This window comes from Perognathus longimembris, chromosome 2 (genome assembly GCF_023159225.1).
Source record: "Perognathus longimembris pacificus isolate PPM17 chromosome 2, ASM2315922v1, whole genome shotgun sequence".
Taxonomy (NCBI): domain Eukaryota; kingdom Metazoa; phylum Chordata; class Mammalia; order Rodentia; family Heteromyidae; genus Perognathus; species Perognathus longimembris.
The window spans coordinates 131,498,382-131,510,884 of NC_063162.1; the positions used below are offsets into that span (position 1 = coordinate 131,498,382).

At 37.6% G+C, this 12,503-nt stretch overlaps 2 protein-coding genes and 1 pseudogene across 2 annotated transcripts in view; 2 read left to right on the top strand and 1 right to left on the bottom strand.

Moving 5' to 3' along the window:
- Positions 1-2,732: 2,732 nt before the first annotated feature.
- On the bottom strand, positions 2,733-10,619 carry Ndufa5 (NADH:ubiquinone oxidoreductase subunit A5). The gene is made up of 5 exons (XM_048340153.1): positions 10,514-10,619; positions 9,796-9,840; positions 6,612-6,728; positions 4,958-5,023; positions 2,733-3,302 (listed from the first exon to the last, which is right to left on the bottom strand). The coding sequence occupies exons 1-5, from the start codon at positions 10,532-10,534 to the stop codon at positions 3,201-3,203; spliced, it is 351 nt and encodes a 116-aa protein (XP_048196110.1). The 5' UTR covers positions 10,535-10,619; the 3' UTR covers positions 2,733-3,200.
- A 132-nt stretch (positions 10,620-10,751) lies between these two features.
- Asb15 (ankyrin repeat and SOCS box containing 15) overlaps positions 10,752-12,503 on the top strand; it is a 53,482-nt gene continuing 51,730 nt past the window's right edge. The window contains exon 1 of the mRNA XM_048340150.1: positions 10,752-10,931. The gene's annotated coding sequence lies outside the window, so the exon portion shown is untranslated. The remainder of the gene's footprint in view (positions 10,932-12,503) is intronic.
- Positions 10,860-12,503, top strand: part of LOC125345548 — a 30,140-nt pseudogene continuing 28,496 nt past the window's right edge.

Sequence of the window (12,503 nt, forward strand, 5' to 3'; positions counted from 1 at the left end):
TGACTACAAAGCAGAGATTTTTAAAGCCACTAATCAAGGCTACTATGTTTAACACCCTTTAGCACTTTAAAGGGATGCTGCATTCACATTTTGTTATACATAGCACAAGTCCATTTCCACATTCATATTGATCATTATCTTCATCCCTTTGTACCTGTACCACTCTGCTAGAATTTCAGTCTCATCTTTCCAGTGATTTTATGTATTTATTGATTTTTTAATTTAAGATGCCATTACTGGGGCATCATGGCCTCACATTCTTATTTCATTTAGAACTGGTGTTCTACAACTTAAGCCACACCTCCACTTCGGCACCTTTGGTGGTTAATTGGAGGTAGGAATCTTGAGAATTTGGAGGTAAGAGTCTTGAGGACTTGAGCCCAGACTCAAGCCTGGCTTGAACCTTGATTCTCAAGTCAGTTTCTTGAGTAGCCGAGATTATAGGTCTCTGAGCCACTAAAGCTGGATTCTAAGATCTTACTAACTTCAATCTTACTGGGGTAGAGGGAGGAGTGATAATCATTGAAAACTATTAGAATATGAAATGTTATGTTCTCAGATAAAATTGGCTTCACTTCAGTAATAATGTAAAAATGTATTTTAATCACTTCTTCACATGGATGGAGAAGAGAAAGAGCACCTCAAGAAAGGACACTCACCTATACTAATATTAGTCCTTTCACAGGAAGCCCAGATTTTCTCCAAAGTCATAATGTAACTTAAACTCTACTAATAATAAGAATTCCATTAGCTTTAATATTTATTTTCTGACTCTATTCTTCAAATTGTATCATTCACTGTCCATGAAAACCCTATGGTTAGGGAAAGAGGTAGGAAGTGAGATTAGAAGACTTGATACCTACTAACTATGTTTTACTTTTAGTTTGCTATGAAGTTGATGTCACACAACTCTATCCTACAATAGAAGCTACCCTAAAAATGTAGGGTAGTTCACACAGATGGAAAGTTAATTAGCACCTGAAAGTAGTAGGTCATACACACACACACACACACACACACACACACACACACACACACACACACACAAATGCAAAATGAAACAGCAATAGATTCTCAATTCAAAAGTGGGAGAGTACTTTTATGGTAACATTTTGTATTTTACTTTTCATCATTAAGCCATACATTTTGGCTATCCAAAGTAACTTTCCTTTACTTTTCATGAGACACCTTTATTCACCTCAGCATTAAGTATTTCTCTTAACTGCTATTTTTTCAAAAATGCCACCTAGTGGCTCTATAAAAAAAATCATTTAAGTATTTCTACTTTATTGCACCTGATTGAATCTATCTTGATACAAATAAGCAATAAATTAGAAATTATTTAAAATATAATATATATATATATGTTAGGTCCTAAAGATTGTTTTGGAAATGATCTCAGAAACTCAAGTTTAGATTTTTTTTTCAAATTACTTAGAGAATGAAAATACAAAGCCATAGTTTCCCATATACATGCCAGTTTTCCACAACTAGTAATTCTTATGCAAACGTAAAGTTCTATTTGTAACAATATTTAAAATCTAAATTATTTCTTTTATCTTCCCTATGGTTTAGCCTCTGTTGTCACTGTATTTGATTTTGGTACCCCAGTAACATATATGTTTATCTGAATATGAAGGGAAGAGGAACCTCGAAATGGTAAGATAAAGGATAAAGGGAAAACCAATGCAATGCAACAGCGATACTCACAAGACAATATGGTAGAAATTAACTGTACAACTTGCATGGGAAGAGGGAAAGTGAGAGAAAAAAGAGGGGGTAACAAGTTTGACAAGAAATGTACTACCTTATGCACACAACTGTAACCCCTCTGTAGATCACCTTGACAATAAAATTAAATTAAAAAAGTAAAATCAGCTTGAACGCATCCTAACTTTAGTACATACACTGTACATTAAATTTTAGAACTGAAAGCAGGAGTTATAATTTATAAGTTTGCTTCTTTCACAGCGGGTGACCGAGTTCATGATGGGGTCAGAATTGCAGGAATAAGAACCCTTTTCCGTTTCCATAAGAATCTCCCTCTTTCATTTCTCCACATCCCTTCTTGCAATCAACTCAGTAATTGGTATTTACCTCACATTACCATGATAGCTGTAGGAAAGAAACACACTAGAGAAAAGGAAAACCACAAATTTTCTAATTCTGCAAGATTTACCATGAGAAAATAAATATGAAAGTTAAGTTTAACTGGGTATATGAAAATAACAAGGCTAGAAAGAGTAGGACACATGAAAAACAATTTTATTTTTATCCTTAAGCTTTCCAATTTCTTTCATTGGACAGTATTTTTCTTGTCTGATACCTGTCTACACTTATATTGAGAAACCACGAAAGCTTGCTTGTAATTTTAATTTGAAGTCCATTGTGAATCAAATGCTAAAAATAAATAGCCTAATAGTATACCAAGGGAACTTTAGAAACTCTGGTTACTTGTTATTTTCTCCAAGAAATTCTAACCTGATTTTGTTGATTAATAAAACTGAAGGCTAAGGGCCAGAAAGCTAACTTTCTTAAATGAGACAAATGGAAAGATTTTCCAACCACTTTTCTAACAATAAAAATCTTAGAACTGCTAAATTAAGGTCTTCAATTGCATAATGAGTTGTCATTGGATAGCTTTTAAAGATGGCAAAATAACAATGAAATAGAAAACATGAAAATAATAGAATTCAAATGTCAGCCTAAAGTAAAATCACATTGAGTCAATACGTATTTATATATTTTAATTTTGCTTTGTACATAAAATCAAAGCCAACAAGGTTAACCACAATTTAAAATTTTATCACAAACTATTTTTTGACACTTTTCTCGTAATTGAACATCTTCACTCATGGTTGCTTTTGAGTTAGCAATAAATTCATTTAGACAATAAAAAAAATTCCATTTTGCCGGTTTTCCAAAATAAAAAATTTAGGTCTGCGAATAGTGTATCTGTAGAAACTGTATCAATTAACTGTCCAATCCTACCACACCCTTCCTGTTCAAAGAAACACCATCTTTGAAATAATCTGAGAGAATACTGTACAATTCACAAAACACGAGTACCATAATCACTAACAAGTCTCCTAAGTATGTCCTGTCTCAGTTTTCTTAATCAAAATAGACACACTTTTAATATAACAGAATATTTAATTACATTAGTTTCCCATTAGCCCATGAAAGACTTTTGGCAATGCTTATATTGGCCATTTCCACTGGTTGGCAGGAGGCTCTTCCACTAATGGCTCCCATGGTTTCCACACTAGCATTTTTTTTGCCAGACTTAGTTCCTTTTCAGCCTGTTAACAACAACAAAGAAAAGGTTTAAAGATAAATCGACTGTCCAACAGGTACTGACCAGAACTAATCAAAGAAATTTAACTATTAGAACTATGACTTTCATATTAATACATCAGTTTATCCAACATCAAATTCTGAACATTATCTAATTCCTTAATTCTTATAGGTTTATAATTATCAGGTAAAAAAAAGTATCTCTTGACTTCTTCTATTTGATTGCAATCTGCTATAATTGCCATGTTAAAAGTCTGGTTGTTAAATTTTCCATCTTTATTGGGTTGTACAAGTTCTCTGAGGATGAGAGCTATCTATGTCTCTTCACCTTTCTTTGCCATGACCTAGAGTTAAAAAAAAAAAATGATACGGTGTCTTTTCTTATCCATGGGGGTACATTCCAAGATCACAGTTGGATGAGTGAATCAGTGTATAAGACTGAACCCTATATGTGATAATTTTTCCTATACAAAAACACTTAAAAGTTTAATTTATAAATTAGGCAGAGTTTAAGAGTAACAGTAATAAAATAAGGTTTGAACACAAATACTAAAATACTATGATAGTTAATGTGATAATTGAGAGAACTACCAAGTAACTAATGGATAGGTAGTTTAGTTTGTAAACAGTAATAAAATAAGGTTTGAACACAAATACTAAAATACTATGATAGTTAATGTGATAATTGAGAGAACTACCAAGTAACTAATGGATAGGTAGTTTAGTTTGTAACAAGGGGAAGATTAACATCCCAGGCAAGATGAAATGAAACTGTGATATTTCATCAAGCTACTCAGAACAGCATGCAATTTTATACTTTTGAATTCTTATGAACTGTTCATTCTTGTAGTTATTAATTTAGTATTTTCAGGTAACTGAAATCAAAAAAAGCCAAACTCTAATAAGGGAGAACTACTTTATATTATAGTATCCTTAATACACACATATAATTAAAATAAATACATAAAATAGTTATTTTACTAATTGTAGCATTTCCCAATTTCTATTGTTCTTGGGAAAAAAAGGCTAATCATAATTTCACCTTACTAATGTCATGACTTACAGTTAATTACTTGAGATTCACGATTTGTAAAATGGTGATCCATAGAATGCAGGAAAACAGCAGGTAAACAGGAAATATTAAACCAATTCCTCTTATACTTTTTAACTGCCGTATAAAATTGTGTCTGTTTTATGTGGTACCATGTGGTAGTGTCCATATACTGTGATTTGTCAAGATAAGCATATGGACAATAAGACAAAATAAAGGTCTCAACCATATGTTGTGCAAATTTAGAAAGTTTAATTTGGTCAAAAGTTCCAATAACTAAAAAAAGGATATTATTTTAGTTTTTGATTCAGAACATGTTTTTTTCACATATTGAAAAAATATACTAAGCTCTTAAAATTGTATCTAAAAAGATAAGTAACAAAATAACTAGCACTCTTACTAAACTAATTGAAAAAAAGAATATGCTAACTATTCGATCACTAATAATTTTCAGGTTAGAAGTACATTTTCAATGTCATCTTATATTTTATATGTCATTATATAAGTAAATTTGGTTTTTATTTCCTTCTAGAAAATTAGTTGTGTATTATATATAAAAGGCACATTTGAAATTTAAAAAACCTCTACGCTTGATTTATTTTTATTTACCTGAAGAATCACCTCTTCTAGTTGGCCTCCCTCAAGTTTGTCTTCTAACTTCTTAACATCTGGTTCCTGTAATTTCAAGGAAAATAAGTAAATATATTTTTAAGTTCATACATAAAAAGCATAAGTAGCAAATGTGTGCTTTTATCATGCATTTAAGGTATTACCAAATATTTGGTCAAAATCCATTTAATCTCTGCTACTTTACTGCTTTTCTGTCTTAACAATTTTACAAAGAACTATAGCTGGGTGCTGGTGGCTCACGCCTATAATCCTGGCTACTCGGGAGGCTGAGATCTGAGGATTGTAACTCAAAACCAAGCATTTATTAACATACTTCTCCAAGATAAGATAGAATGGCAAATTCAGTCTTTCTACAATAGATTATTTTTATTTTTTGCCAGTCTTGGGGCTTTAACTCTGGTCCTAGACACTGTCCCTGAGCTTCTTTTGCTCTAGGCAAGAGCTCTACCACTTGAGTGAAAGTGCCACTTCCACTTCTGAGCAGTTTATTGGAGATATGAGTCTCACAGATATTCTTGCCCAGACATTCCTGCCCAGTCTTGGCTTTTTACTGCAGTCCTCATAGCTCAGCCTCCTGAGTAGCTAGGATTATAGGTTTGAGCCACTGGTGCCCAGCTTAAATCACTTTTTCTTACTATTTTCTCTTTCTTTCAAGGGTCCTAACATTAAAATTAAATCTTATGACCTAAAACTTCCTCCACCAGGTATATATTAAATAAAAATGCAGGACACACATACAAACAATGTTCAACAATGTTTACATCAATACAAATCATAGCCTAAACGTTGAAACAACCCAAATGGCCATGTACACTAGGTCAAATAAATTTTGTTATTTGGATGTAAAAGAAAACTATATGGCAATGATAGGGGACAGATGGTAACTATACAGCAGTAGAGATGATTTTTTCAAGTTTGAGTACAAATCAGACAAAACGAATGCAGAATGATTATTCAATTTCTACAAGTTCCAAAACAGGCCAAATAAATACCCTAAGGCAGAATTATTGTTAGGTGAATTAAAAAGAGGACAAGCTTTTGATATTATGAGGTCATTTTGGGTACTGGTACTAACAGGTGTGACCACCTGATGAAAAACTGCAGTAAGCTCTATACTGTCGAACCACAATCTTCCTTATCTCTGCCTCCTAGCAGCTGGGATTACCATGATATTCAGCCTTTTATTAAAATGTTTTCCAAAAGAAATCTAAACTGGTCACAGTGATTTGTGCCTCTCACCCCAGATATATCAGAGGTGGAAATTCAAATTGCATCCTATTAGTGTAAGGCAAAAAAATGGACTTAGGGTATGACTCAAGTAGGGGAACAACTTGTATAGCAAGGCTCTGAATTCAAACCCCAGTACTGAGGAAAACAAAAAGACAAAAGATACAACCACAATGTTACAAAGTTTCATGACAGGGACTTGAACTTATTCTTGCACTGTAGTAGTGCTATGCATATAGAAAGCATTTAATAAGCAGAAGTTCTCTGTGTGGATGGAAGATAAGATGAAAGGAAAGAACTGATGGTAGGATGAAAAGAGAATACAAATTAAAAAGTGCAAAATATGCAGGAAAAATAGGCAACTGAAAATATTTTGTTAAATGTTACACTAGATAGAGCTACTTACAGCTTTAACCATATTGAGTTTCTCATTGGTAATCTGTTCTGTATATTTTCTGTATGCTGCATTTTTAGGGAGTAGTTCGAGAACATCAAGAATCTTTGTGTACAATATTGTTAGCCTCTGAAAAGAAAAAGCACACAAATCAAAAAGATTAGGCACAAAGATTTTCCCTTTTTAAAATGCAATTATTAGGTTACAATGATTAAAATTATTAAGATGATATACAGAGGGGTTTTCATTTTATAAGTAATGAGTACAATTAATTTTAGACAATGTCATGCCTCAAGTTGCATAGTTCATTTTCCAGGGTATAGTGAATACCATGAATCCATTTGTTCACTCCTTCCCTTTCTGCACCTCCCATGGGCTCCCCAAAAACAAAAAAGAAAAAAAGCACCACCACTACCAACAAAAATGACGTCTTTATTTCCTGATAAGAGTATCCTCATTTAATCTGTTTGTAGGTGAGTGCCCAGAGTCCTGTATAGTTTATGATGTCTATTTCTCTCTGATTTGTTCTAGGTCCACCCACTTCCCTGCAAATAACATAGTATTCTTTCTAATGGATGAGTAAATTTCCATTGTGTCTATGTACCACAGGTTTTTCGATTCACTCATCTATTGTAGGACATCTGGGCTGTTTCTTTAACTTGGCTATTGTGAATAGTGAAGCAATGAACATGGATGTGCAAATATCTTTACTGTATTCTGACCTGCAATGTTCTAGGCAGAATATTTTTAGTATTTCACAGACAAAAAATTTAAACAGGGTTCACATCTATTTTTCTTTTTAACTTCTTTGCTACAGTTTTCTTGTGTCTATATCCTGTTCCTATCCTTTGCAACTTAGGAAACAAGTGTTATTTATGTATATGTATCATAAGTTTTACCTAAGACAAAAATATATTAACAAGAAAAAGACATGCTAATGAACTTTCTAGGAAATAAAATCATTTAGAAAATCAGTATTTCCCAACTCAGGTGCTAAGCACTACAAATTCTTTTTCAGTTTTTCCTTCTTGAACTTAAATAGAAATTTAAAAGTAACCATTAGATAATTTGTATGGTGAAAGTAAATTAAATTATATATCACTAAGTGCTTTTGCTTGTGACTACAACTGTGTTCCACATGGCTAAATTTCACCAAAGGCTCAATAGAAAAAGCAATGAAACAGCATACTGTGAAGCACATTCAACTAAACTTCAGTATGGTAGTCAGTCACATGCTAAAAGGTGTTCTGAGTTTAAAGGTATAGCTCAGTGGTAAGTGATTGCCTAGTCTGCATGAGGCCCTGGGATCTATCTCAAATGACAGTTTGGATTTTTTTTTAAGTGCTTTGGCAAATCTTAACTTACCAAAAGTTCATTTGTAAACACAATTATAAATATACATAAGCCTAAGAATTATCTTTATTTGCAATCAGTTTAACATTTGTTTGTAGTAAAGGAGATGGGACTTGGGATATGCATTCTAAGCAAGCACTCTAGCCAGTGGCTAGTTTCACTTGTGTGTATGTGTGTGTATAGATATTCACATATACATGTATAGTTCATATGCAAATAAACTTTAAAGTTTCTAAAAATGGTACTTCCTAAAAAAGCAGTCTGAATATTTAGCATCAGCTATTTATCTATTTGAACATGAAGTTCCCTAATAGAGAATATATTACTAGCAGGTTGAGTATTTCTTATCTGGAAAGCTTCGGAGCAGAAGTGTTTGAATTTCAAGTTTACCTTGGATTTGGAAACTTGCATTATATATGATACCTTAGACATGGGATCCAAGTCAAAATCCAAAATTCATCTTTTTCACATGCACCTTATACACATAGCCAAAAGGTAATTTTATAAGAAATTTTTAAGTGTGCCTGTGTTTTGACTATTTTACATGAAGCCAGATGTGATTTCCCATTTGTAGCATTACGTTAGAAGAGACAAGTTTCAGGTGTGGATGAAAAATGGTCAACTTGTACTAATATAAATCTTGTCAGATAACACACAAACACAATTTATGAGTTTTTTCAAATCACATTTTTTCTCAATTTTAGTCAGGGAAATGATAATAGAAGTCTTAGGTTTTAATCAGTTACCTCTTTCTAGTTCTGCAATCATTATGTGGGAATATGACTTCTCAAAGTGTTATGTGCAATGTATTTTACAGGTGGCTTTCCTTACACACAACAGTCATCACAGTCATAGTCTAGCTTACTTCAGTGTGCATAGATACAAATAAAGTATTATTGCAGATAATCCTATCTACCTAAAACACCCACCGGTAATACTTTTAAGATATTTTAAGGAAACATTTTAACAACAAAATTATAAGGATTTCCCTCAAGATTTCGTAAATTTATAATCTATTCTCTTCTTAATAAAAGCAGCACATACAATGTATACTAAAAAGTAATTTAATGAAAAGGTTTTAAATCTGATTTAATGTTGACTTAAACTTTCATCCTTGTTCTCAATTAATATATACAATGCAAATAAAGGCAAACTGGACATGGGTCTCAGTCCCAGTCTCTAAGGTACTTTAGAAATGACAGGAGATAACATGGTAAACACTGCAAATCGGTGTGTGTGGAAGACACAGGAAAAGATCTGGAGAGGACATTAGTAAGCAGTGGTAGGGAGCATGCTAACTCGAATTTCAGTGCCTAGGTTCACACTGGCTTCACTGCTTCATTGTACTAGACAAGTTACTTCCTTCTAGAGGTCTTCGTTGCTCATCTGCAAAATGTGGATAATAACATCTCTTTTATAAGGTGCTGTGTCATTTCGAATGGTACTCAGAAAACATATTAAGTCTCAGTAAATTTTATTATTATTTTTTGAAATGGAAGTATTTTTAAATGAAGGGAAAAGGAGGCAGCATGCCCAAGTGTGTGACAAGGCCAAGAAAGGAAAGGGGTGAAAAATGGAGGTGCAGATTTGGAGGGCAATGAAATTTCCAGAATGCCTAGAAACAATTCTAGGGAAAAGTGACTCAGTAAAGAGGTCCTGGCAAGGCGGGAAAAAAGGGGGAGACGGGGAAGCAACATTGGTTCAGCGAAGTAGATACCCCTCTAGTCCAAAACCTCACGAGGGTTGTGATTGAACATGAGCTCCCGTTTTCCCACGGCCGGGTTCGTCCTCCTGGGAAAACTCAGGCACCCACGGGGACAGAACAGTGAGTGGTAGTACGTACGTCGTGCGGAGTGTCGCAAACAGCCATGCCCACCAGGCCAGTGGTCTGTTCAAAAACAAAATGAGAATCACCAAGCTGCTTACTGCGGTTTCCACACGTGCATCCCGCCCAAGAAAAGCAAAGCCCCGCGACTCCCTGATTCTAACGTGCCCTCTCCATCCCTCCCGCACTCCTCGGCTCTAACTCGGCATCTGGATCCGGCGACCAGCAGCTCCAGCCCAGGCCTCTCCACCCCGCGACCCCCGGCCCCTCCACCTCGCGATTCCCGGCTCCCGCCCGGCCCCTCCACCTCGCGATCCCCGGCTCCCGCCCGGCCCCTCCACCTCGCGATCCCCGGCTCCGGCCGGGCTAGCCCGGACTCTCCACCCCGCGACCCCCAGCTCCGACCCGACCCCTCCTCCCTGCGACCTCTGGCACCGACCAGGCCTCTCCACCTCACGACCCCCGGCTCCGGCCTGGCCCTTCCACTCCTCGACCTCCAGCTCTGGCCCGGCCCGGCCTTCCCACCCGGCGACCCCCGGCTCCGGCCCGGCCACTGGATCCGGCTTGTGCGTTCGTGCAGGGCCGCTAAGCCGGCCATCGCCGGAACGGAGTGCACAAGTCCCCCGCCCAGGTCCCCGCCTCGACAGGCCCGAGGACGTCCACCGCTGTGGGAAGAGATGTCTTGCTCCCTCCACCCCATGGCCTCCACCACCACAGTGACCTCCAGGCGTCTCACCTTCTTCAGGACACCCGCCATGATGGAGAGCGCCTCCGGGGAACCAAGCCGCAAAGCCCTCTGGGAACCTCGCTCAGACCCGCTCAGTCGACACCCGAGAGCGTCGCTCCGTCACCTTGGAAACAACTTGGCTCCGCCCACTCAGGATCCCGGGAAAGGGCTAGAGTGCCAGTTGCTTGCCGACGCCAGGGAGAAAGATGGATTCGAGAGCCGTCCACGCCCTGGGGAGGAATTTGTTACTGGTTTAGTAGCTCGGCCTTTGTCCATGGGACAGCGTGCCCGGAGACCAAAGGAAGCACTATAGACGACCAAAAATACTAGAACCTCCCGTCCTGAGCTTATTGAAATGAGGGCGGTAGCGGGCTTCGAGCATCTTCTAAAGTGCGGCCCTGTGCAGAGGTTAATCCTTAGCACAGAGGTTAGGAGTATTGTTGGTCGTCTGGGCCCAAGCAGTGCGGTGCCGTTTTCTATCATTTTCTCGTTTTCCCAGTTGAAGGGACCCCCGAACCCTAACAAGTTTCCACCCTACTTCCGTGCACACATACAGAGCACCTGCAAGGACATGAAACTTCTAAGACAGGGGTCTCACATTCCGGATGTGCGCCCGCATCAACAAACGATGTCCTTGGTAAGTGTTCAAGTAAAAGTTTTGTGCGCAGTGCACTGGTAGAAATGGAATGAAACTAACCAAAATCTGTAGGTGGCTGGAATTCAAGAAATAAGTTTCTTCAAAAGTCAGTGGAACAGGGCTGGGGATATAGCCTAGTGGCAAGAGTGCCTGCCTCGGATACATGAGGCCCTAGGTTCGGTTCCCCAGCACCACATATACAGAAAACGGCCAGAAGCGGCGCTGTGGCTCAAGTGGCAGAGTGCTAGCCTTGAGCGGGAAGAAGCCAGGGACAGTGCTCAGGCCCTGAGTCCAAGGCCCAGGACTGGCCAAAAAAAAAAAAAAAAGTCAGTGGAACATGGGGGCTGGGGATATAGCCTAGTGGCAAGAGTGCCTGCCTCGGATACACGAGGCCCTAGGTTCGATTCCCCAGCACCACATATACAGAAAACGGCCAGAAGCGGCGCTGTGGCTCAAGTGGCAGAGTGCTAGCCTTGAGCAGGAAGAAGCCAGGGACAGTGCTCAGGCCCTGAGTCCAAGGCCCAGGACTGGCCAAAAAAAAAAAAAAAAGTCAGTGGAACAAAAGTGTCACAAACCGAGAGCACGTGTGCAAAGGAACGGGATTCCGTATGAATCGGATCTGGTGCCATCAAAACCACATATGCTGAAGTCTCCCTCACTGCCTCAGAAAGAGACCTGATGTAAAAAATAGCCCTTGTCGTGGTTAAGATAAAGTTATTAGAGTGGGATCTCATCAAACTGAGCTGATGTCCATTGAAAAGGAAAATTTTGCACACACAAGAGAGCTGCTATGCGAAGGTTAAGGCAGATTACAGTGGTGCTTTTATAAGCAGAACACTAAAGATGGCAGAAAAAAAATACCAGAAGGTAGGGGTAGTGGCCTGACCCAGCCTTCACAAAGAACTAACTTTGCCATTAACTGGATCTCAGACTTCTAGCCTCCAAAACAGATCATCAGTTAAGCCCAGATTCATAGTGTTTGGATAAAAATTGTAGCTGAGTAATAAATTGGTTTGATCATCTAACTCCACTCTTAAGGACAGCTTTCCTTAGAAACACAAGGAAATACTCTTTTCATTTCAGACTACCAAAAAGAAGACTTTACCATAAATGTCATATAATTTTTTATTTACAGTTCTTGAGTCACCTACAATTATACTTTTGGATGAAGAAAATATACCTTAACATATGCCGATGTTATTGACATCTTAAAGATATAGACATGTGCATAAACTGTGTATAAATTCCTAAATAGAACTATGAAATTGGAATTAGCCATCAGATTTATTCACTAGCTTCACAGTGAAGTGAAATGTATTGATTGGGACAAACTGGATCACTTTTTCAGGAAACTAAAATGAA